Genomic DNA, 22,977 nt, shown 5'->3' with positions numbered 1-22,977 from the left:
GCTTTTTAACCATAAGAAATATCAGGTCTGGTCTTCCCTGGAGTTTCTGATAGTCCCTGGAGAGAGGTCCATTATGGGCTCCCATACCTTAAAAGAAGGGGTGAAGGTGTCAAATTTTTAACAGACACCCCCACTCTCTCAGATGTTAATTAGGCATTGGAGATAAATAAATGTCTGACCAAATCCTTCCCCTCTTAAGTGCTCAGCTTTCAGCCTCTTGGGATGTCGTAATCTCACCAGTTCTTCAGTCTCCATAGTGTCTTCCAGGGCAGGCAAAACCTGAATGTCTAAAGTATTTTTTTCACACACACACGACCCTTTTATTAGGACATCTTTATCTACCAGAAGCACCAAACGGAAGGGCACGAGCCCCTTTCTCCCCCTTTGCAGGTTTCCTTTAAATCCCAGTACAGGAGTCAGGAGACCGTGGTTTTATTCCTGGCTCTGTCACAGATTCCCTGTGTGACCTTAGGCCAGTTAGTTTCTCTGTGCCTTAGTTCCCCTTCTGCACAAGGGGGATAACAGCACCTGCCTTGATCACAGCAAGGCTGGGAAGCCAAATCCACTCATACTCGTGAACTGCTTTAAGAACTTGGGCTGGAAGGCACCAGAGAAAAGTCAAACTTTATGTTAAAATCCCACTCATTAGGCAAAAAGAAAGAGCTCAGGGACGGAGGGAGAAGCTGTAAGTGGGGATAGTATTAGAATAAAGAAAGGTGCAGTGCTAGGTTCAGAAGAGACTATACCCTAAAGTGCATTTGCAGCTGGTACCTGGCCCGCATAATGTCTCATTGGAAGCCCTATGATGAGAATCCAAGAAAGAGGTCAGAAATCCTAGACAGGGGCTGAGATCCCTTTTTCCATCTCAGCAGAGGAGAGTTCTGGTCTCATATCGGATGGCCCCGAATTACCATCATAACAGCTGCACATCAGATGACAACATCATGGACTCAAAGCAGAGGTTTTTAGCCAGCCGGGCACAAATAGAAGGGTAACCTGAACCCAGCAGCTAAAGTGAGAGAAAAGGGCAGATAGGGGAGGCACAATGCACACAAGTTCCTTGATTCTCTGCTTTCCTCCTCCTCATTAGGCCTCAGGGTCTTTGTTCCACCTGTGAGATTCTCTCCAGTAAATAATACCCATTAGAAATAAATGGACTATAATGGGATGAGGTGGGGAATAATGCCAGGACTGCTCGAGGAAATCAAACAAAACCCAGAGATTTTAAAGGATCTCCAATTCTGGAACTCACCCCCCTCCCCCAATCCCATTAGTCTATTGGACGCCAACCCAGCAAGGCACTTAACCCCACATTTAAATGTAAACGTGATGAAGTCCCATTGATTTGAAAGGGACTTCTGCATGTTTAAAGATAAATGCATACTTCAATAATCTGCTGAATAGCATAGGTGCTGGAACTAGGGGTTCAGGGGGTGCTGAAGCATTCCCTGACTTTAAGAGGTTTCCATTATGCACAGGGTTTACAGTTCAGTTCAATGGCTCTCAGCATCCCCACAATACACATTGTTCCAGCACCTCTACTGAATAGTGGTGGTTTATGGACTCTCAGGACATGGAGCAAGGCTCCTGTGTCTATCAGGCCCCTGGAGAGAATTTAGGCTGGCCGGCTGATGGAGGTTATTTGTTGGGCAGCTTGTATATTTCATCAGTCCAGGGGCAGGTCAGTGCATTCCAAAATATTCACCCGTGGTTTGTACATTGCAGGGGGTTTTAAGAGTCCTAGAGCTCCTGGGACGGGGATCAAACAAAACTAAATCTAAAGACAGAAAAAAATCTCAAAAATTAAAAGGACAAACTATAGAGCTGGCTTCTGCTGTCAAGAGTGACTGCATAAAAACAACTGGCCACTTCTTCCTCCTCAGATCTTTGGTTTCAGAGTAGCAGCCGTGTTAGTCTGTATTCGCAAAAAGAAAAGGAGTACTTGTGGCACCTTAGAGACTAACAAATTTATTTGAGCATAAGCTTTCATTTTCCACCAAATGCATCCGATGAAGTGAGCTGTAGCTCATGAAAGCTTATGCTCAAATAAATTTGTTAGTCTCTAAGGTGCCACAAGTACTCCTTTTCTTTTTTCAGATCTTTGGCATGTGTTTGGAGTCACACCTGCTAACTGCAGTGATAAAGAAAGGTTTGGGCTCCTCTTACCCTGTTGACCTTGCAAAGCCCGAAGGACGTTGTTGAGGCTAAGAACTGAGCAAGATTCAAAGAGAGATTGGACATTTATATGGCTAACAGGCATATCCGGAGTTATAATAGTGAATCCTGACAAGAAGAGTATGGAAGGGAGACAAAACCTTGAAAATCAGGGCTTAAACCAATCTCTTGCTATGAGAGCCCAGGATGAGACCTTCATTGGGGCAGATTTCCCCACAACAGCTACTGCAGGGTTCTTATGCCTTCCCCTGAAGCAGCTGGTGCTGGTCACTGACAGAGGTGGGATACTGGGCTAGGTGGACCTTGGGGGTTTGATGCAGTCTGGCAATTCCTATGTACTTAGGTAACGGAGACTGAACTGGATTCTATTCTGGCTCATGCAAACCACTGCCAATCATCTATACATTCGGCCAGCCCATTAAAAACAACATGTTAAAAGTCGGGGGTCTGTAAAGTCTGTAGAAGGTGGGCTAGACATCCACTGATGACAAAAGTTATTTTCTTCAAAGGCGAAGGGCGAAATGTATGGCAGCCACAGGGGACAGAGCAATACGTGGATTGCTAGCCAGTGGCACCGAGCTGAGAGGAGGATGATCGTGTAAGTGCGGGTTCCCCTGGGCCAGGCTATGCCAACGGAGCGACGGTGCAAGGATAAGCCCGTGAATGCTGCCAATGGAAGGCTGGTCCAGTGATTAGGATGCTAACCTGGGACTTGGAAGACCCAGGTGAATATACATACCTAACCCCTTGCCAGCAAGCTCCTCCAAACACGTCGTCCTGGCCTCAACTCAGCTTGTCTAGGGGGAGTCTGAACTCGGAACTTTGTCTTCTGAACAGCAGCCATAGCTAGTTATTTGGACAGCCAGGAAACAGAGCATAATGAGCAGACCTGGAATTTTATTTCACCAACATACAGGTGATACTGCAAGTCTGATCTCCTTACTGTCTCTCCCAGCAGCCTCCATACACGGTGAAGAGGAGAGAGAGAACGGAAACCATCCCCTATGTCAAAGTGAGCAATCGCGCATCATCCTGCTCCCAGTCCACCAGTTTCGGCCCCCTCCGTGAAGCACTCTGTATGAAGTTCACTCACAATTCATGCAGTCAATTGCCTTGTGATCAAAGTTAACGAACACACAGAATTTTAGCACACGTTTAACCAGATTTATATGATGTATTATTTAATAGAAGTTACAATAGGATAAATGTACAGTTGAAATCAACATGCTAATTTCTAATGCATTTTAATCTGTAAACCATGCAGTCCATTTTTAATCAGTAGCTCCACTAGTGAGTTTTAAGGAAAAAAAATGTTCCCTTTAAAGTTAAACCTAATTTACTAAGTATTCCCCTTATTGTGCAACGACTTGTGCAAAAAAAGCGGTTTTCACCACATTAGATTATAAAATAAACCTCCCCTCCCATCCCCTGCCCATAAAGGCAATACAAGCAGCCAGTGGACACTGAGGGGTGCATGGGGGGTGGGGAGGTAAAATCAGAGGGACAAGCGAAGTTAGAAAGCAATTCAGTGCAGATGTAAATCCCGATTAAGTAGAAGCACAACCTCACTGAGCGCAGAATGGTTGAGACAGAAAGGTCTGCAGGGCTGTCCCTCTAAATTCAGAGCAGTTGGAGGGCAGGCTCAGGGTCACATTGTTCTGAACCTCAGTTATGCCAAGGCCCCTTTACACCACTCTGGCAGCTTAAAGGGGCCTCATTGTAAATGAGAATCAGGCCCATGTGTCTAACAAGGGCAAAGGCAGGACCAAGTGGACATGTGGAACAGATGCATCATTTCAGCTCCTTGTGATTAAACCCAACTGGAACCAGGGTTTAAACCGTGACTAGCTAACAGCATGCTGACCACAACCTCTCTCAACCGCAGTCACAGTCAGCATTGTATCAGCTAACTCGACTCTTCACAACCATGTTATAACCCAACATTTTGGGGTTAAGACCAGGCCTTGGATGGGAGGGATTAGGTAAAAAACCACCAAGCAGCAAGAGCAAGTGTCTTCTGCCGTTTACACCTATGAAACAGGTGTGGGGCAAACTCTATGTTGATCCCTTAGTCTAGTGTTCGTTGGGTGAGCACTTCACCCCCTATATACACAAATGCAGACATCCACAGAATCATCCCACTTAAAAAACAAAACCCATGAAAAAGGCTCGGAGTTTGCAACATGGAGGGTCTTTCCCACCTTGAATTCATTAATTAGATGGTTCCCTTTGCCTCCCAAGATTTGGGATAAAATGCAATTTACACCCCATCGCTGGGGGGGGAGGAGGAGGGAAGAGTCAAGGCATTTTGGTATCCCAAGGGCATGTAGAAACTGGTTCTGAAAGTGAGAGGGGAGTAAACTAAGCCTTGGAACACGTTCTTTGATTAGGTGTATGTCTAATTGAACTGGCCCAGCCCATGGGTGGGATAAATGGAAAATGGTTGTTCTCCATTGCATAGTCTCCTTGCAAGTTCTAAAACTGGAACCAACTAGAAAAAGCCAGGCAGTGACTTAAGAGGAATTCCGAAGCTAGGAAAGAAACGATCTAGAGATACAGTAATGGCAAAGTGAAGATAAATGTGGCAGAATTGGTCGCTGCTTGAGAAAAGGAGTTGCCCCCAACCCCCTTTAATCAGCAGAGTTTTGGGAGGTGAAGTAACTCCCATTGCCAATTCACCATTGCTTGCCCATTTTCCCTGCATTTAAGTCTGGTGCTGAGATAAATTATATTACACTCAGAATGGCTTTGCCTGGAGACTGGAAATCAAACTCTGATTTGTTGTTGACAACTCATTCCAACTGAACCATAAGAAAGGGAACAGAGATGTCTTTGAAGGCCAAGGTTATTGATCCATGCTAGCAGATTTTGGATGGAGTACCAGGCCCTCCCACCCAGACATCCATCCATCCATACATGGAGTCTTTGGCAGTACTTGTAATGCCTCCATGTAAGCATCAGCTTTGAATGCAACTCAGTGTCCCACAAACAGTTTTAGAACTGGACAAATCTAGCAGATCTGACATTTGTTAATGCAGTCATTTTCATATCTGCACGGACAGCCTAGCTTTTAACAAATACAGAACAATGCAATGGACAGCTTTCCCACCGGAGAACAGAATTGTGGTCAGATTTAAAACAAAGTGCAAAACTGCTAAGAGCTTTTGTGACTTGAACTCCAGCACTAGAGAATGAACACACAGACACAACATATACCCCTCCCTATGCACTGGTACAATGTGTCTATAAGTTAGTGCATTAAAGAAAATACAAAACCTATTCCCAATGCATAGGCTGTCAGAAGCGTGTCACCTAAGTTTACAAAGAAGATACCTGGGTACTTCTCAGGGAGCGGAACTGTCTTCAACTGGTATTTAGACATCTTTGCAGGGGAAAAAATAACCCCGTCTTCTCTAGCATGACTTAAAAAAACTAAGGGATGTTCATATATGTACATGGGTACATTAATAGCAGCATTGTTTGACTTGGAGGGCACAGGTCTATCATTAGAGTGGTGGGTTCTGCTCCTGCCCCCATCTTGTACATTTATAATAATCTTTCCTTCATAAGCACTACCATTCGTATCAGAGGATACAAATAATTAGTAAGAGAGTTAGAGGGGACTTTAAACGTCTTCCAAAGCTTTTTAAGCAATCTGTTTAAAAGATTAATTTTATTTTGAAGGGACGGACTGCATCTCTTGGAACAAAAAGTTAATTAGGAACAGAGCACCAAAATTCAATTTTTCATCCCCGTTAAGCGACTTGTGGTTAGGAGTTTGACCTCCTGAAATCAGAGACTCTCTGAATCTCCAACTTGGTGGGGGCTGCTTTCCCAGCAGAAAATCCTCAACGCCAGAGCCAGTTCACATGATCCTGGTCCAGGCGTTTTTCATGGCCTCTCCAAGTCGCATTCATTTCCTAGCTTTTTCAACTCTGTACAGGCCATTGTACTCCTCTTTAAATTGAGTTTGGTGGAGACAGGACAGAGAGCCCAGCTTCAGGTCATGGAAGGTTTGGTGCTGGCTGGGGTCACAGCTGAAAGGTTTGGCTCAGGGATTCTGTTTACTTTGTTTTTTATATTAATTAGGCACCAAGTGGAACCTCTCACAGTTGAAAATGGAGCCTACACCTTGGAATAACTCTGAATTTTAAAGCATGAAGCATGAGTCTAACAGCTGGTGGCTTTTCTCTGCTAACAGCTACTTCAGCATAATAACCCCTCCCCTAGTTATCAGCCTGAGCTACACATTCAGGGGCGTGTTTCCCACTCCCCCCACCCCCATCATTTAACAAGGAGTGGAGAAAAAATAACCACCCCCAGCAAAACCTACACCCTGCCCAGCAGCAAAGTCAGTGGCTGACAAATGGGATTAAAAATTGTGTTTGACAGTCTCCTCCTCCTCCTAATAAGAAACTGGAAATGCCAGAGCACCTTATTTGTCATGCCTGCTGATGCTCATTTATACTGTTGCCAGCAGCTGCAGCAGTATGATTCTGAAGGATTTTAAAGTGCTTGTTACTATTTATGGCCCTTAAGTGCCTTGTGGACTCAAATCTCTCCTATTTTTTTCAGCACGGGGCTGCCATGGGTTTTTGATATTTAAAAAAAAAACCTCTATATTTATTTTAATGCAGGAAGTTTCTCTTGCATCAGATGCATGTTTGATGCTCAGTACATGGCGACCTGTCCCCGCCTCCTGCATCCGAGAAGTATCCCTCTTCACAGCCCTGCAGAATGTGACAGCACCGTAGAAGGGAAAAATCTGTCTTTTCCATTTGTGGGAGGAGTAAATCACATCTTTGTCCCTTTGTGTTTGATTCTGATGGGACAGAGCTTTGCAAGAGTACTGGGAACTGTGACTGGTGATGCATCTCGTTACACTTCCTGTGTTTGCTAAGAAACCAGGCCTTCTGGCCCTTACACTAGATTTTCAGAGCAGTTCTGCCGTTTCCCTTTTTCAGTTGCTAAGACTACTTTTCACTGCAGATCGTCTTGTCCCAGAAGTTTCTGAATTCTCCCCTTGCATTGGGCAGCACCCTGGAACCAGAGATGCTGCAGATTCTCTCCTGGAGACAGCACTGTCTATCTAGCTGCTGCAACCAATGACTCACAAGACTTTGCAGGTGGGGTGGGTTCAGGGCAGTCAGACTCTCAGCTGTTTTCATCAAGCCAGGTGAACTTAGGGGCTTGCCACTGCAGAGGAGTCCGCATGCAACACGGGAGAAGCTGGGTTTGCCGGCCCAACCTTCACAATCTCGTTGGGCACAGTACAAGTTTCTACGTTGAAACGTAAAGGAACGGGGCAGAGCATGGAACTCCTTGCTGGCAGTTTGGAGCATGGCCAGATGTAGCATTTTAGAGCTAGCGTAGGGTCTGAACGGGGAACCAGTCCAGTTCACATCTGTGCCCCCCATGCTGAGGAAAGAGTTTGCTTGCAGAGCAGTTCTTTGGCTTGCAGATCCCTCCAGCTAGCTGCTGCAGCTGTCCCATGCCAATTTCCAACTCACCCAAGTCGCTTTCACCATCCTTCAGAACCTGTGCTTTGGAAGCGTTTTTAAGCTGTATTTCCTTTTTGAATATAAGGGAAATACCAATATACAGCCCTGCCAAGTATAAAAAAGACCCCGCATACTTATCCCATCACTTGGATGTAGCCAGTAGCAGAAGTTCGCTGCTTACAAACGTGGCTATTGACAGTCAGGTGCAAGTAACACGTACCCTTATGAAAAACGCATTGCTGAGGAACATTGGAAAAAATCAGCATTAGGAAAGACAAATACAAAATAACCTCCTTGTCCACCCTGTGCTTAAATACGTGTTGGACAGTGGCACCAGCACTGCAGCCAGGAAATGCAGAGTCAACACGCCTGCTCGAAAGGAAGAGGGACTGAACGTGGCCTGGAGAGCCAGCCATCACCTTGCATAATACAGACAATTTGCATTGTGCAGCGTATTTAAACAAGTTCTGTCACCCGCACGATACGAAGACTTGAGGGAGAAAGGGGTAAAAACTAAATCTCTCTCCGAAGGTTAGAAAAGGTGCATTGGCTTCTTCAAAAAATAACTGCGGTGTGAATAAAAACAACCCAACTCATTTAAACCGATGTAAAAAAACCTCCTGTACTAATGTGGTTATGTATACATTAAAGATCTTAATGGCTTCCGGTAATGCTATTACAGTTTTAGGCAAATATGGAGCTTGGCATGCCTGCTCCTACAGAAAAGGGACTCTCTAGCACTCGAATATTTTTGTATCTGGATTTGATATTAAAGAGGGACCCACTAGATGTCTTCCCCCCCCACCCGAGGAGTTACAGTCTAGTAGCTAAATACAAGGTAAGGGCAAAAGTCTCCTCTATCAGGCAAAGTGGATTTCCCTGCCAGCATACATTCTGTACTTAAGCACTCCAGTTGGCTTCAATGGGAGCCTTATGCAGAGGAGGAGGGAGGAATATGGAACAGATACTTGCTACAGACAAGAGAGGAGAATTTTGCCCTTAGGCACTTTTTACCAAGTGGATATTTGAGCTAGAATATTCAGTGGAGTGCTCTTAGAGTCCCATGTGACTCGGGAGTGCCCAGGAGTCTGTTCAGATCTCCACCAGAGTTATGCTAGAAACAGCAGTGCCCTGCGCACTGCAAAAGTCAGGTTGTGGGGAGCACTGAGCAAACAAAGTAGAGTCACTGGGATGTCCCTCCAAACATTCAGGAAGGGGGAAGACAGGGGACAGCATCGAACGGAGTTGCAGAGAAAGGCAAAATTGTGGCATGATGTCCTCACGTCGTTGGCAGAGCGCTGATTTTCTTCCCTGCAACGTTAGCATCGCAGGACTATGCTGAATCACAACAAAGCAACATCCCACTGTAAACTTGGCACCACAAGGTCAGGACGTTGGAGCAGAATTATTTTGTGGCTCTCTCCAACCCCATTTGATGACAATGTAGCTCTCAAGTTCTTCCAGGTAGTGTCTTTGTAAAAGGCAACAGCAGCTCCTAACGAGTTATTCCAGATTACAGCATCCAGCCCTGCTCAGCAGGTCCAATTACAGACCTGATGGATCAGTTTAGTGTACTTCTCCTTCCAGGAGTCTGCAAACTATGGATGAAGTTAGCATATACATCAACAAAGCAAAGTGAATGATTTTGCATTTGTTTGCCCTCTCTTCCTAAATACACTCATCTGCAGTACGAGCTCTCAAGCAGTACTCTCTCCATTTGCAAAGGTGTAGCCGAGCTACAGGCCTGGAGGAAAAGCATTGGAAGCCACAATGCTCCCTACACTTTTTTTCTGCACTTGAATAACTTAACAAAAGAAAAGTCAAATGGATTCTCTGAATTTGGTTAAAAAAAAATCATCTGGGCATGAACTTTTATCTCAAGTTTCAGTCTTTTCGGTCAAGTTATAAACCCCTGAAAATAGGAGTTTATAGTGGGAACCTACAACCCAACCCTTCGCTGCAGCCGTACACACCATGCCGAGATACCATCCTTTGATTATTCACCTAACAACACTTTTTCATAAGGGTTGGTTCCATGAATACTATACACGTGAATAAAAAAATACACATATTCTCTTTAAACAGGAATCCCAAATCCAGGCGCAGAGAGGCTGCAGTGCAGAGATTAGCACTGCCCTGAAATCCCAATATCCCATCCCAAACAGCTGACTACCCTCACAAATGGTGGCTGTTGATCAGACTTCGGAGCTGTTTAGCCACAGTGTCTATCAGCTTCTGCTTGTCCCTCTCGTTCTTCCGGAACTGCGCAAAGACGTTGTTCTTACGGCTGGTATCTTTCATCCTGTGCAGAGTGGAAACAACCAGTCACGTTACTTCATCTCTTACATCACTGCTAGGTACCCTATTTAAGAAAAACGCCTACAGAACAGCAAGCCTGCCTTTCCCTTGGCTTTCAAGGACAGTGCTGTTCATACAGTAGTTTAATATCTGACATCCACGATAAGGTGACATTTTTGTACTGCCAGAGGGATAGTAGATGATCTAGAAGGTCTTTCCAATCTCTAGCTTCTACGATCTGGGTGCGAACAAGGACGTACAAAGCCAGCGCCCAATATCATGCTCAGACATTCGATTGTACAAAAACGTCTACAGATTTGTTCTTGAAACTGTGCAGTCACAAAAAAGGGCCAGTCTCATGGCAGACTGTTTATTTATGTGGTACCTTAATGCCAAAGCACCGTCTACGTTCATGTTCATCTAGTTCCCCTTCCCTTGCTTAGATCTATTTTGCTGTGTCCATGTAAACTCTTATTAAGTAATAAATGACAATACTGCAATGCTATGGTTCAGGTTTCAACTGCGCAAGAGTCACGAAATTCAGAAATCTGGAATTATGCATATGGCATTAACTTTTACAACTTAAAATATACATCACACGTGGCTGAGTTTCACAGCTTCTGTGAGGCCACCAAGTTCCTGACTCATGGATTTAAAAGATTATGCAATTTTACACAGGGGTTGAGTTTCTGCATTGGGTTCCCTGATTTAGGAATATGTTCTTGATGCCTGCATTTTTATTACAAGTCTAAATATGAAAATAAATCATTTTTATTTGTCTCAGCATCTTCCCTGAGATGCTGGGATCTCCAACTACGCCAAAGACAGGAGGAGATGATAATTGTGGGTCAGAAAGTGAAACAGATGCAGCTACATTTTTTCCAACATGCGGAGGTCCAGATTCATGCATGCTTGTGTATGCACATGTAAGAGGCACTGTGCCTGGCTACATGGTTAAAGCGCTATCTACACATAGTCTCTATGCACATGGGCAGAGCATATAACATTGGAGGCCAGTGACAGCTAAAGTAGGCAAGTAAGGTTGACAAAAAGTGGCACTCCAAGCCCATTTACAAAGCAGCTGGAGATGACAATGTTCTAGATTCAAAGCAGGTAAGGGTACTCTGTATGTCAAGCTGGAGGTGTAATTTCCAGCGTGAGGAGACATACTTGTGCTAGTTCAGACTGAGTTAGTACGCTAAAAATAGAAGTGTAACTGCTCCGTGTACAATCCCATCTAAGGCTCTAGGTACATATGCTGGGGACTAGACATCCTAACTAACATCCAGCCTGCTGGCCTCAAAAAGCCATCACTGTTTTATGATAACACCATTTAAAATTTATTTTATTTATTTATTTATTTATTTTTGCAATCAGGCATGTCAGAGGTAATTGTCCTTGGGCAAGGCACACCCAATTTCGGACTTGGATATCTAAAATTAGGCAAAAAAGCAATCTGATTTTCAGAGGTGCTAAGCTCCTATTTAGCTGTCTAAATATGGATTGAGGTGTCTAGCTTCGAGTACCCAAATGGGGAAACAGTGATATTAGTCCCTGGAAAATTTGCAATTATCCAAATTAAAGGCTTTTGAGTCATCCAATCAAGAAACAACAGAAACCTCTCTTGAAACACCTCTGACAGATAAAAAAAATCCACTACGTTTTCATGTTCCAATCTCAGGGAAAAAGTGGAATCTGAAACATTCAAAAAACCACAAACCTTGGAACTATTAACAAAGACAACAATAACCTTTATCCCAAAGGATAATTATTTGTTAAAGTTATAAATGCCTGAAGACAGGGGCTTACAGTGGCAGTGCTACATAGCTACTGTATATAGCTTGTGACGACTTTACTCAGCAAAACAAATGCTTTAGTGCACACCTTAAAAGAAAGTGTGTGATTGCCGGAAGCACCATGACATTAATCAGGGAGTGTGTACATGATGGGAGATGTTAGTGTTGCTAAGTGCTACAGGAGACAATATTTTTAATGCTACAGATTTCATGTTTCATGCTTTGAAGTGTTATTTAAAATAATAATTAGCACTTATATTAGCACCATGCATCTTCAAAGTGTCCAAGGGGGCTCTGAGTGATTGCAAACAGACACCTTGCATGGCTCCAATTGCTGGATCAGGGCCACAATGAGTAAAATTGATAAAACTATTGTGTCCACTGACATTGTCAACATGCTGATTATTGTGACAAAGACAGATAAACTTGAGCTCTTACATTTGGGGCTGGATCCAAAGTTCTTTAAAAGCTAGATGTTAACAGATGGAATTATTTCCCCAAAGATTTAAGTAAACTATGGAAACTGAAGGTGTGTGAAAGCCTTGTATAGTCCATGCCTGGGACTGCATAGAATAATGACAGTGCATTGTTCTAAACTATGGCAGAATGCAGTCTCTGGAAGAATACTACTTGAGTTTACTAGCTGACACGGAGTATAAAGAGGTATGCTATAGAAAGAAAACATGCACTTTTTGGAGATGGTTGAGTTTTTATATTCGATTACTGTTTGATATGATAATACAGGGGTTTAATCCTGCCATCGGTATGGGGCCGACAGACTCTTGAGCCTGTGCAGATTCCGATTGATGCATCCCCTGTAGGATTGGAGTCTTAGATGTCTGGTGTATAATGTAATTAACTCCGATTCCAGCGGCTGTGTAATAGTATACTGGGACCTTTGGATGACGTGCATCTACTGCTGATGCAATACGATGCTATTTTGCTTTGCCATGGCAATCGTTACCTAGAAAAGTGACAAAGCAGCATTGTAATGATTTTTTTTAAAAACATCTGTGCATTCCTTTGGCAGTTTTATCTGTATTCAAAACATTGTGGGCAGCAAAGCTTATTTAAACTGGGCGCCTGTACTACCACTTATATGTGGCTGGATTTCTTTCCTCTGGACATAGATTTGAATCCATAAACTGAAGCACATGGGCTTGTGTAAACTACGTGATTCATATTAACCCATGCATACAAAGTAATTTCACCTCTATCTGGCTAGAAAAATCTAAATTGCCCTCTTTTTTAAAAACCCTTTCCATACATTCCTAAGGGCCAAATTTTGTATTTAAAATGTGCATTCTAGAGTCCCAATCATGTCTGAGGGTTCACACCAGCACCGAGGACAAAGTTTGGTCATAACTATGTGTTTTCACTCAGTCCCATGTGGTTAGGCATCAGTCTTCTGGTGAAATTGCTGAATTCATGGGTCAAGTCCATTTCAACATCAGGCTGCAGAAAATTCCTGATTCTGTAGTAGATGGAAAGCAAAAGCACGCAAAGATAATTTTGGTTGAGGGTTGTACTCTATCATTCCAAAAAAGCAATCGTTTTTTGAGTGGCCAAACAGTGATTCCGGAATCGTAAGCTCTTTGGAGTAAGGACTGTCCCTTTTATGATGTGTCTGCACAGCACTTAGCACAATGGGGCCTATAAGCACTACAATAAGAGAGTTAACAACAAAAATAAAGGAAAGTTAAACTTTGTCCCCATTCCAGCCAACACCACCTCAGATTGAGTCAACTTTTGTTGAAATTAATCCATAAAAAAGTGACACAGTAAAAGCTTCTCTTTTAGTTGTATTTAGTGCATTTGAGACGATAGTGTTACCCGGGGGGGGGGGGGGACGGTTTCAAATAGAGCTTGCATTTAGATCGTTTAGTGCTTCACTTAAATCAAACAATAAAGGATTCATTGCAAGGTGAACGTAAAAAGCCCAAACGAGCAGCATACTTACACTCGCGATATCCTACGAAAGAGGTGAGATTAGGAAAAGAGATAATCATGAAAATAAGTTAAAAAATTAACCAGCAGATCAGACTGTCCCGTTGGCAAAGCTAGTTCCATACAGGTATGGCTGGAATTCTGGTCTCGATGTCTGGGGGAGGAGAGGAAATGTACACACGTGAAGTCAATGACTGGAGTTCAGTGTGGAACTCCTCATGAGTCATTGAGACAGCATACGCTTTAGAAGCCAATGGGACTGGTGATGCTTGATGGAGTCAGCGCTACGTTATACACAGAATCCACAAGGTGCCTAGAGTCTGATGGGGGGTGTACATGAGGCTGTGGAACCAAGCACATGAATGTCAGCATGAACCTTACAATCACTTAACTGAGGTATGTGCCAAGCTGTTTGATGCACAGGGGTGTGTCTGGCAAATCAACTGGACATGTGAAACTCACTTTGACTAGATCAAAATGAGGCAAATCTCGTGACGCTGGCAGGTGGAATTATTTGTTGTGGCTTTTTGAAAGAAATACTCGTTACACAGGAGATGTTCAAATGCTACATGGGTGATATGGAGACATGGGTGAGGTGTGTTGTAAGTGCCAAGCATAAGGAGCTCTACTCCCTCCCCTCCCAAGGGTTTCCAGCTAGGCAGACTAATTCCTGACTGACCAGGGAGTGGATTCCTCACTTTCCATCGATTTCAGTCACTTAATTTATGTGCACCTTGCAGCTCCCACTTGCCTAGCACTTTGCCTGCTAAAGCACTGCTGTTGCCACAGTGTGAACCAAGCATCCTGCTAAAGCACTGCTGTTGCCACAATGTGAACCAAGCCTTATATGCAGATGGTTATTACCATGCCCTGAATAACACTCAGCATCTATGTACAGTGCTTTACACTTGACAAGTTTTAATTAACCCCCGTTTTACAAATAAACGGCCACACTACAATTCTGTGCGGAATTTGCTACTCCCACCCATATGATATCAGGGTACATATTTTTTGAGGATTGCTGGTGAACAGTTGAAGGCCCGTGAGAAGCAAGATGTAAAAAGAATACAGCCTTTGAATACGTTGGGGTTATTACAAAACTAACACAGGCATCTAAGGTGGAGGTGAACCCTAACATTGGTAACCAGCAATTTTCAACACTTAGGCATCTTTGAAAATCCCAGTCTAAGGGAGGTAGGGGTGGATAGCACTACTGGCCCTAGCCACTTGGAGCTACCTACAGCTGACGAACGAGGGAAGCAACGGGTGCTCTCTCTCCAGGCTGCCCCAGATCTTCGGAAGGATCATGTCTTTTAAAGACGAACCTCAAGGCACAGCCACTTGGGAGCTCTTAGCATCCCTAGTGTGAAACTGTCTAGTCTTCCCTACAGGGTCGATGCAGCCCATTAACAACACGTCATCGCATGCAAAGCTGTGAAAACCTAAAAGGTATCAATTTATAAGACTCCTTTTGGTGGCCACATCACACACACACATATATACAGGGGAAGCTACGTATACTATGAGGAAACTGCTCAAAGTAAAGCAGAATGTGTGTCCCAATTTAAAAATATAATCGGTATAAAACCTATATAGAATAGAAATTGCTTCAAGGCATGGTGATACGTAGAATGCAGCTCCAGTTAGTGTGAAATAGAGGGACTGGCTGCCAGAGGGACTCTTCCACTGCACACACCAGAGTGCAAGATTGACCCTTTGAATGTAGGCATATGTGCTAGCAAGCAATTTTCCGCTTACCTGAGATCAGCACAGAGTAGTCAGTGTGAATAATGAAATGCATTGTTAAAGCAAGTACAGCAGCTGAAACCATCAAAAGAATGTCTTGAGCCATACTCACTTTTCCAGCAGGATAAGAGCTGTTGTTGGGTTCACACGAAGATATCTGCATGTGGGTTGCCCATAGTCAGCCAAATACGTCGACCAGTCCCACTGGATAAACAGATCTAGAAGCTGCAACAAACAAACAAAACCGTCATGTGATGAATACATTTTTTTTTTAAAAGATCAGAGGCTCCAACTAAAAGCTACCAAGGGATCAGGCTAGCAGGATCTCTTGGAGAAGAATTTTAAAAATGCCTTACAAACCTGAGTTTCAGAGTAGCAGCCGTGTTAGTCTGTATTAGCAAAAAAGAAAAGGAGTACTTGTGGAACCTTGTTTGTTAGTCTCTAAGGTGCCACAAGTACTCCTTTTCTTTTTTGCGAAACCTGAGTTAATTTAGCTTCACAGCACCCCTAGCAAGCTTGGTAACCACCATTTTACAGAGGGGAAACTGAGGCATGCAGCGGTTATCTGACTTGCTCAGACTCACAAAGCAAGTCAGTGCCAGAGTCAGGAATAGAAACCCAGTGTCCTGTTACCATAATCACAAGACCATCCATATACAGATGTTAAAGTCATATTAAGTTCCTCCCTTCTTCAACTACATTACCTGATACTTCATTTGAACTGTGCCAAGGAAGATATTTCCAGTCGCACACATTACAGAGGAGAGCTAGGTGAATAACTAGTTTTTCAGTTCATCCAGGAAATCGAAAAATCAGGGAAAATATTTGGTTCTGAAAATGTTTGGAATTTGTCCGCAAATTCGTAGGCCCAGCAAACCACTCTGTGTGTGTGTATGTCCGTCTGTCTGTCATAACCTTTAGCTCAGTGATTAGGGCATTCACCTGAAATGAGAGTCTCAGGTTTGAATCCTTACTCTGGATCAGGCACCTGAACTCAGCTCTCCGCATTCCCAGGTGAGTGCTCCAACCTGCAGATTATTCTGCTGTGCACTGTTTTCTCTCTCTCTTTCAGTGGGTCAGAAAAAGAAAGAGAACAGCTCTATAGCCAAAGAACATAAGATCAGCCATACTGGGTCAGACCAAAGGTCCATCCAACCCAGTGGGTGATTAAAGCACTCATCTGCAAGGTAGAAGATGATATGGGTTCAAATCTTCGCTCCCGGATACAGAGGAGGAATTAGAATCCACCTCTCCTAGTGCCCAGCTGACTGCCTTAATCACCAGGATGTAGAGAGACAAGGTGGAGGAAGTAGTGGACCAACTTCTGTTGGAGAAAGACAGCTCTCAAGCTCACACAGAGCTGCTCTTCAGGCTAGAGAATCATTTTCACTCTCTTCTCTCTTTGGCCCAGTGAACATTTAAGTATTTATACAAAGTAGAACCACGTCAATAGGAAAACTGAATCCCCTGAGTTTCCCACATCCCAGGCAAGCGCTCCAATCAATGGACTGAAAGTTATCAAGGGGACATATAGGCATGCACACACCCAGTTTGCTAACTCTCAAAAAAACCCACCTCACCCCAGCCGAAACCATTGGGTCAAGTTTGCGAATAGTTTCAGTTCCACCAAAACTGCATTTTTCAGTGAATAAACGATTTGTCCAAAAAATGTTGCCCAGCTCTATTACAGAGTGCTGGAAGTGTTCCAAGAGCTTTACAAAGGTCTCCACTACTGTGGAATGGAGGGGAGGTAGGTGCCCAAAAGTTCAGACATTATCAAAGCATAATGTGTCTACAAAACTGGACTGGTTTGCGCAGGTGCTTTCCAGCCGTTCCGTTTCTGGGTGGAATGTCCTGGCAGTTCCAACTGGAGGCCGGAAGGGAAGACAGATGGTTTCACAGATGTCTGAGAATCTTGGTTCTGAAGCACTGGACAAAGGTGCAGAGTAGTACATTCTTATCTGAACCATTTCACAAAGCCATAAAATCAACACATGCATGTGCCATGCACACACTTTCACTGTGCCGGGTGTTCCCTCTAAACCCTGATGGCTGCCCACTGTCAACCAAGACCCTGCTAACCTTGATCCTGGGTGAGGAAATAATCATGCTAATGGAATAGTTTTCTCAAGAGCCTCTTTCAAACCTGGGATTCAAAGGAACACGTTCAAACTCTCCTCCCTGAACTCCAAAGACCAGTGACTAATCAAAGACATCTGGGATCTTTCACCCTCCCACCTCGGAGACGTATGCTGCATTGTTCAAATATTTGACATTCAAGTTCACCTACTTGACATTCAGTTCCACATCTTTCGTGGACATAATTTGATTGTCTTTTGCAGTCATACTTGACAACACTGTTTATCCTCTATGAATGTCAAGGCTTCTGGATGGCGTCTGGCTCCCGCTTCAGACACAAAGATGCTTAAGCTTCGCTTCCCCATGCTGCACTTTTAAACTTTGAGATTTTGGCTGCAGTGAGGGTGTTAATTAAGCAGAACTATGCTCAGACGTGCCTTTTACACCCTAACTTCAATCAAAATGACAATCAGAATGACAGTGCATCCAACAATATGCTTATGCACATTGTGCATCAGAAGGCCACATAACACAAGCAGGCTGGAGAAATGGAAAAAAAGTTTTTTTTTTTTTCAAATGAATTTGGTATAATGAATTTAAAATATAGAAGAGAAATTCATTTTTGGATAAGCAGCTGCATTTCAGCAATCCTTCATGACTGACATTTCATGCCACACATTGGGATCCTGAGAGATAAAAGCCTTTGTGCTGTATATGTAAAGGATTTTATTAAATTAACTGCTCTGATGAATGGAACTGTATAGCGGGGGGAAACCATGTTCCAGCAGGGGAAATTTACTCAAGATTTCTAAGACCAACCCCTACTTTCCCTTGCGCTGTCTTATTTCACAGGACACTGAATTATCCTACTGCAGTGATTCTCCATCTTTTTTCATATTAGGACCCTCTTTTCCATATGGGGAGCCTTCCTTTCATTTAGCTGAGATCCAGAAGGGACATTTCACCATATGGAAAGAGCGCACGACCCCCAGGTTGAGAACCCTTCTCCTAGAGAAAGGCATTACCATTATCATACTCATATGAAAGTTAAGGTGCTGGTTAAACAGGAAAATTATGGATGCATAATTTCTCGTCCCCCCTTCTACCTTTTATCCTGATTTTTTGGGGGGTGGGGGTGGGCGGAGAGATTGCAAACTTCCCCACTTGCTTCCCCTGGTCTCAACACCCTTATAGCCACTGCAGATCCCATGAGAAGAACAGCCCAGCTACTTTATCTAGCAGTTAACGTCATGAAGTAAATCAGGACCATAGAGAGCCCATTGTGCCTGCGTCTCCATGGTTTTCCTCCGGGATCTAGTGCTGTTTAACAACACAGCCCACCACACAAAAAAGGGGATTTGGCTCCATGAGGACCTCAAGGTACAAAACAAAAATGTGCAACAAGATTCTTTTTGACTATGTAGGTCACAGCAAAGAAAACAGACTGTGGGGAACAATCCCGCGTTGGCGGGGGGAGGGATGGGTTAGACGGGAGCTTATAGGTCTTTTCCATCTCTCAATTCTATGCGCCATTATATAGTAGGTCAGTGTTAACGGCAAACTGAAGTTCAACATCAACTGCAGGAGTTTTTTCCAAACAGAAACATTCAAAAGCCTTAAAGAGACAAATGCTTAAATATGATTTCATGTTCTCGTTTCACACATTTGCAGAATAATGGGGTCAGAACCTTCTCTTCAGATTTGTTGAGTCTGCCAGGAAATCATATATATACTGTACCATAATATCTACTGACAGCTCGGGACTCAGCGACATAGGAACGCACTAGATTGCCAGGGCGCACACTGACACAAAACAGCGTAGCTTTGCTTCCATACAAATTGGTGTCTCTAGACCCTCCACCCGGCCAAGAAGTGACATGCATGGAGTTGAAATAAAATAAAATCCCAAGCGGAGGGAGAGAAAAACAGAGAGGCACAGACGAGGCTTTCAAAGGAGAGTGATGAGGCGGAAGGATACAGGGAGCTCTTCCAAATGGCAAGTTCTGCAGTGGCGGCAGCGCTCAGGTGATAGGGTGTGAATGGAAAGAGACTGACACACAGATCCCGACCTTGGTGACACTTATATAAATCCAAAGCAACTCCGCTGAAGACACCAGAAAGAACAGTACCTGGCCCGAGGTGCGTATGGTACCCTACAGCAAGCGCATGGATAGGTGTTAAAATCAAGGGGAATATTTTTCATCTGGACACTGTAACGCTGGGCAGACAGTGGAACTGTTTGAGGGTGGAGATGATACGAGTGTGAGCAGCAGTAGTATTCAGCATACACTGGACTTGGGAGAGCTTGCGCTTGGCTAGATGCTCAGAAAAGGGAGTTTCATCAGCACAGTGTGTTCTTTTAAAACAGCACATTGGTTTGGAGACTCATTTTAAATGTAGGGGAAGCAAGGACGGGGAAAGGAGTTGAACAGAAGTTGAAAAGGCAGAGTTGGGCTTCCAAGTCGTGGCTGGTTGAAGCTGGAGCCTCCTGAAGGGAACACGTATTTAGTCTGCAAAGGAACATGTCTGGAACACATAGTTAGTCTTCATCTTTTTCCAAGATGAAGTGCAGTATCTGCTTTCCCAGGGTCTTCCCCTGCCTGGGACCTGGATGAGGGCTGGTTGGCTAAGACCCAACTCTGGGAAGACAGAGGTGATGATGGCTAGCTAGGAGAAATGTCCTGAGGAGACAGGCGTGATACCTGCCCCTTGCTTTTTGTTAAGGTGTGTGGGAATGGGTGCCATCCCAGAGTGCCCCCTCGTGGCCTGGGATGGCCCTGCAGGTACTTCCTCAGTTCCCTCTTGCGTTCTTTGCAATAACTGACTCTAAGACCGGAATCCTTATCATAAGATTCTGCCTTTTGGGATCTTATTCATTCAGTCTGTTACCGACTACAGATCCGTTGGCCCCAAAGTTTCAGCCCTTTGCCCACTGGCTCAGGAGTCCAGCAGCCCTCCTTCTTGGGGGGGTTGTATGATAATCCAAGCAAAATCCCACTCCCTGCCACATAGCTCTTTCCTGGGCCTGGCAGCTTTCAGCCCTTCCCAGGCTCTGTTCAGTCTCTCCTCCCATAGCCTCTCCTGGACTCCCCAGCACTACTCCCTGCTCTCCAGTGAGCAGCAACGCTCAGGGCTTGCTTCATTCTCTGGCATCTTTCCTGTTCTCCCCAGCAACCCAGGCCTCTTCCTTATTTACCCGAGAGGCCTTACTGGGTCCCAGAGCGGGAGGCAAGCTAACCATGTCACAAGTGGGGCTCAGACCATCTCCTCTTAAAGGGCCAGCCACCTGGTGACAGCGAACAAGCCAAGAGTGCTATTTTCACCTAAGCTTGGTGAAGAGTTTCCTTTTCAGGGGCTGGACTTTGCCTCATCCGTGGGCACTTCTGCAGTGCTCTCTGCATGGGGCCGCAAAAGCGAAGACTGTTCTCATCTTCAGTTGCTAGCTGCTTACTTAGTGGCATGTCTTGCTGGGGGTGTATGACATGGCGGGTAGTCTGCACCAGCCACTACTTCAACTCAGAATGTAACTCAAGGTGCTAGTGTGGATTAGATCCTTCCATTTGAGTCCTGGATACTTTACACCCCCCGCCTCTCTCCCCATATTGAGATCATCCCAGGCACTCATTCTAACAGCTGCCAGATTTGAACAGTGAGCATTTTCAAGGAAAGGTACCTTCCTCCCACTGGGGTGAGAGGGTTTAAATTTATTGACCTTCCAGACACTTTGCAAGGCCGATCTGCTTATGGCTTTTGCTGGAAGATTTAGCAGAGTGAGTTCGGATGATATAGCAGGGAGAGCTGTTCGGTTTTTTTAGTCCAATCTGGTGTGTAGTTTAGATGTCTCCAGTTCCATGCATCGCTTAGGGACCACGACCAGTGGATTTTAAAAAAATAAAAGAAATAAAAAACATCCTATATGTATGCAAATGCCATTGCTAGGTCTGGGTCTTCCCTCAGTGATCGAGACTGCCAAGAGCCAAAATGCGACAGTGATGGATAGTCTGTGTATTTTACAGCTGTTTACCCACATCCATCTTGTGAGATCGGCAGGCCTGTGGGTACATGGGCTGGACAGGCTTACACCTCTGGACTCTGGCTTCTTTATATGGCACAGTTTAAAGGCATCTGCAGTGCTTGTACAGTGGCACAGCTTTGCTGTAAAGTGGAGTGTTTTGTATTCCTTAGCAGATGAGGGAAGGAGGCCCTGAAGTAGGAAGTCTTCCAGCTATGGGCGAGCTGTCTCGAGACAATTTATCTGCCACATAAATGTAGTTTTATTGGTTTTACTGTTTAAACTTTTCACCTCTGCAGCTAAATCTGAAAGTTAAAGGGGGGGGGGGAGAAAGGTTTGTGCACAGACATTCATGCAGCCCCACTGCTCGCAGAGTTCAGTATGTGCCTTCTGGGGGAAATTCCAAAATAAAATATGCAAATACCATTAATTCTTTAAACCAAAGAGTTTACTTTTCAACTCCATAAATCAAACTCGACAGCGCACACACTGGAAAAAAAAAGGGGGGGGGGGGAGAGGAGTATTTCCTATTATGCTACTAAACTGCACTAACTGCGCTCAAAGCAGAGCATACGTCTCCAGGGCTACGTGCAAGATGATCAGTGACTGCTCACCTGAGGCACATCGGCAATAGCGCACCATGGAGGTAAAGAAGTACACACACGCTCGCTCTCTCTCTCTCTGGAGAGTTGCTATAGTTGGAAGGGGAGAGCAATTTAAAACCTTCCTGAAAGTTAGGGCCTGAAAAAGGATCAGGTTCTTTTTAAACCCATAGGCAGCACAGCTGCAGCGGGAACTTGCTCATTCTGACTCGCTAGCAACTCTGACCTGCATGGATTCCACCCAACTCATACCAGCCTCGGGGCACTGTCAAACCATTACAATCACACGCAAGAGGATGAAACTGGTTCTGATAGCCCAGAGAGAAGTAGCCACATTGGAAAGAGAAAAGAAAAATAGGCAAAAGGGGTTGGGAATTTGAGATGTGGTGGGAAATCATGAGGTCTAAGGTGAAAACTGATCTGCACAGAAAAGCCCTGCACCATCTACAGAGAGCCTCTATGGGATGTGCCCAGGGAGGGAGTTTCAGAGATGGGATCCCTGAACCACAAAGGCCCTTCCCCACCCGATGAAGCTGAAGGTGTGAGATATATCTCACCTCCGGGTTTGCTGCATGGCAGAATGGGCAATGAAATATACATAAATAAATAGAAATCAGCCAGTGAATTTCAGCCACCCAAATCACACTCAGACTCCTCTCTCAGATTCTGATCTCCCTGGGACTTTTTGGAAATATATTTCTTGTCTGAACTGGCACCGTTTTGGCAAACGGCACCCAAAGACAACGCTACCTCGAATTCACAACAAGGCTTTTGACTTTCCATAGCCTTCTGCCTATGAATCTTATAGTGCTCTGTGAACG

The 22,977-nt window shown here is 44.4% G+C and overlaps 1 protein-coding gene across 5 annotated transcripts in view; it reads right to left on the bottom strand.

The window, feature by feature from the left end:
* Nucleotides 1–3,329: 3,329 nt before the first annotated feature.
* EXOC6B (exocyst complex component 6B) overlaps nucleotides 3,330–22,977 on the bottom strand; it is a 456,300-nt gene continuing 436,652 nt past the window's right edge. For 2 of the 5 annotated variants that reach the window (XM_043512818.1, XM_038398630.2), the window contains 3 exons: nucleotides 15,576–15,688; nucleotides 13,731–13,742; nucleotides 3,330–9,978 (listed from right to left, as the gene is read on the bottom strand). In XM_043512818.1, coding sequence (XP_043368753.1) covers nucleotides 9,852–9,978; nucleotides 13,731–13,742; nucleotides 15,576–15,688 — 252 coding nt within the window. In that variant the 3' untranslated portion in view covers nucleotides 3,330–9,851. The other 3 variants (XM_038398631.2, XM_043512819.1, XM_043512820.1) reach the window with 2 other exon arrangements.

Source organism: Dermochelys coriacea, chromosome 4, assembly GCF_009764565.3.
Source record: "Dermochelys coriacea isolate rDerCor1 chromosome 4, rDerCor1.pri.v4, whole genome shotgun sequence".
Taxonomy (NCBI): domain Eukaryota; kingdom Metazoa; phylum Chordata; order Testudines; family Dermochelyidae; genus Dermochelys; species Dermochelys coriacea.
The sequence above is the reverse complement of the archived record's forward strand: the minus strand, read 5'-3'. Positions and strand labels throughout refer to the sequence as shown.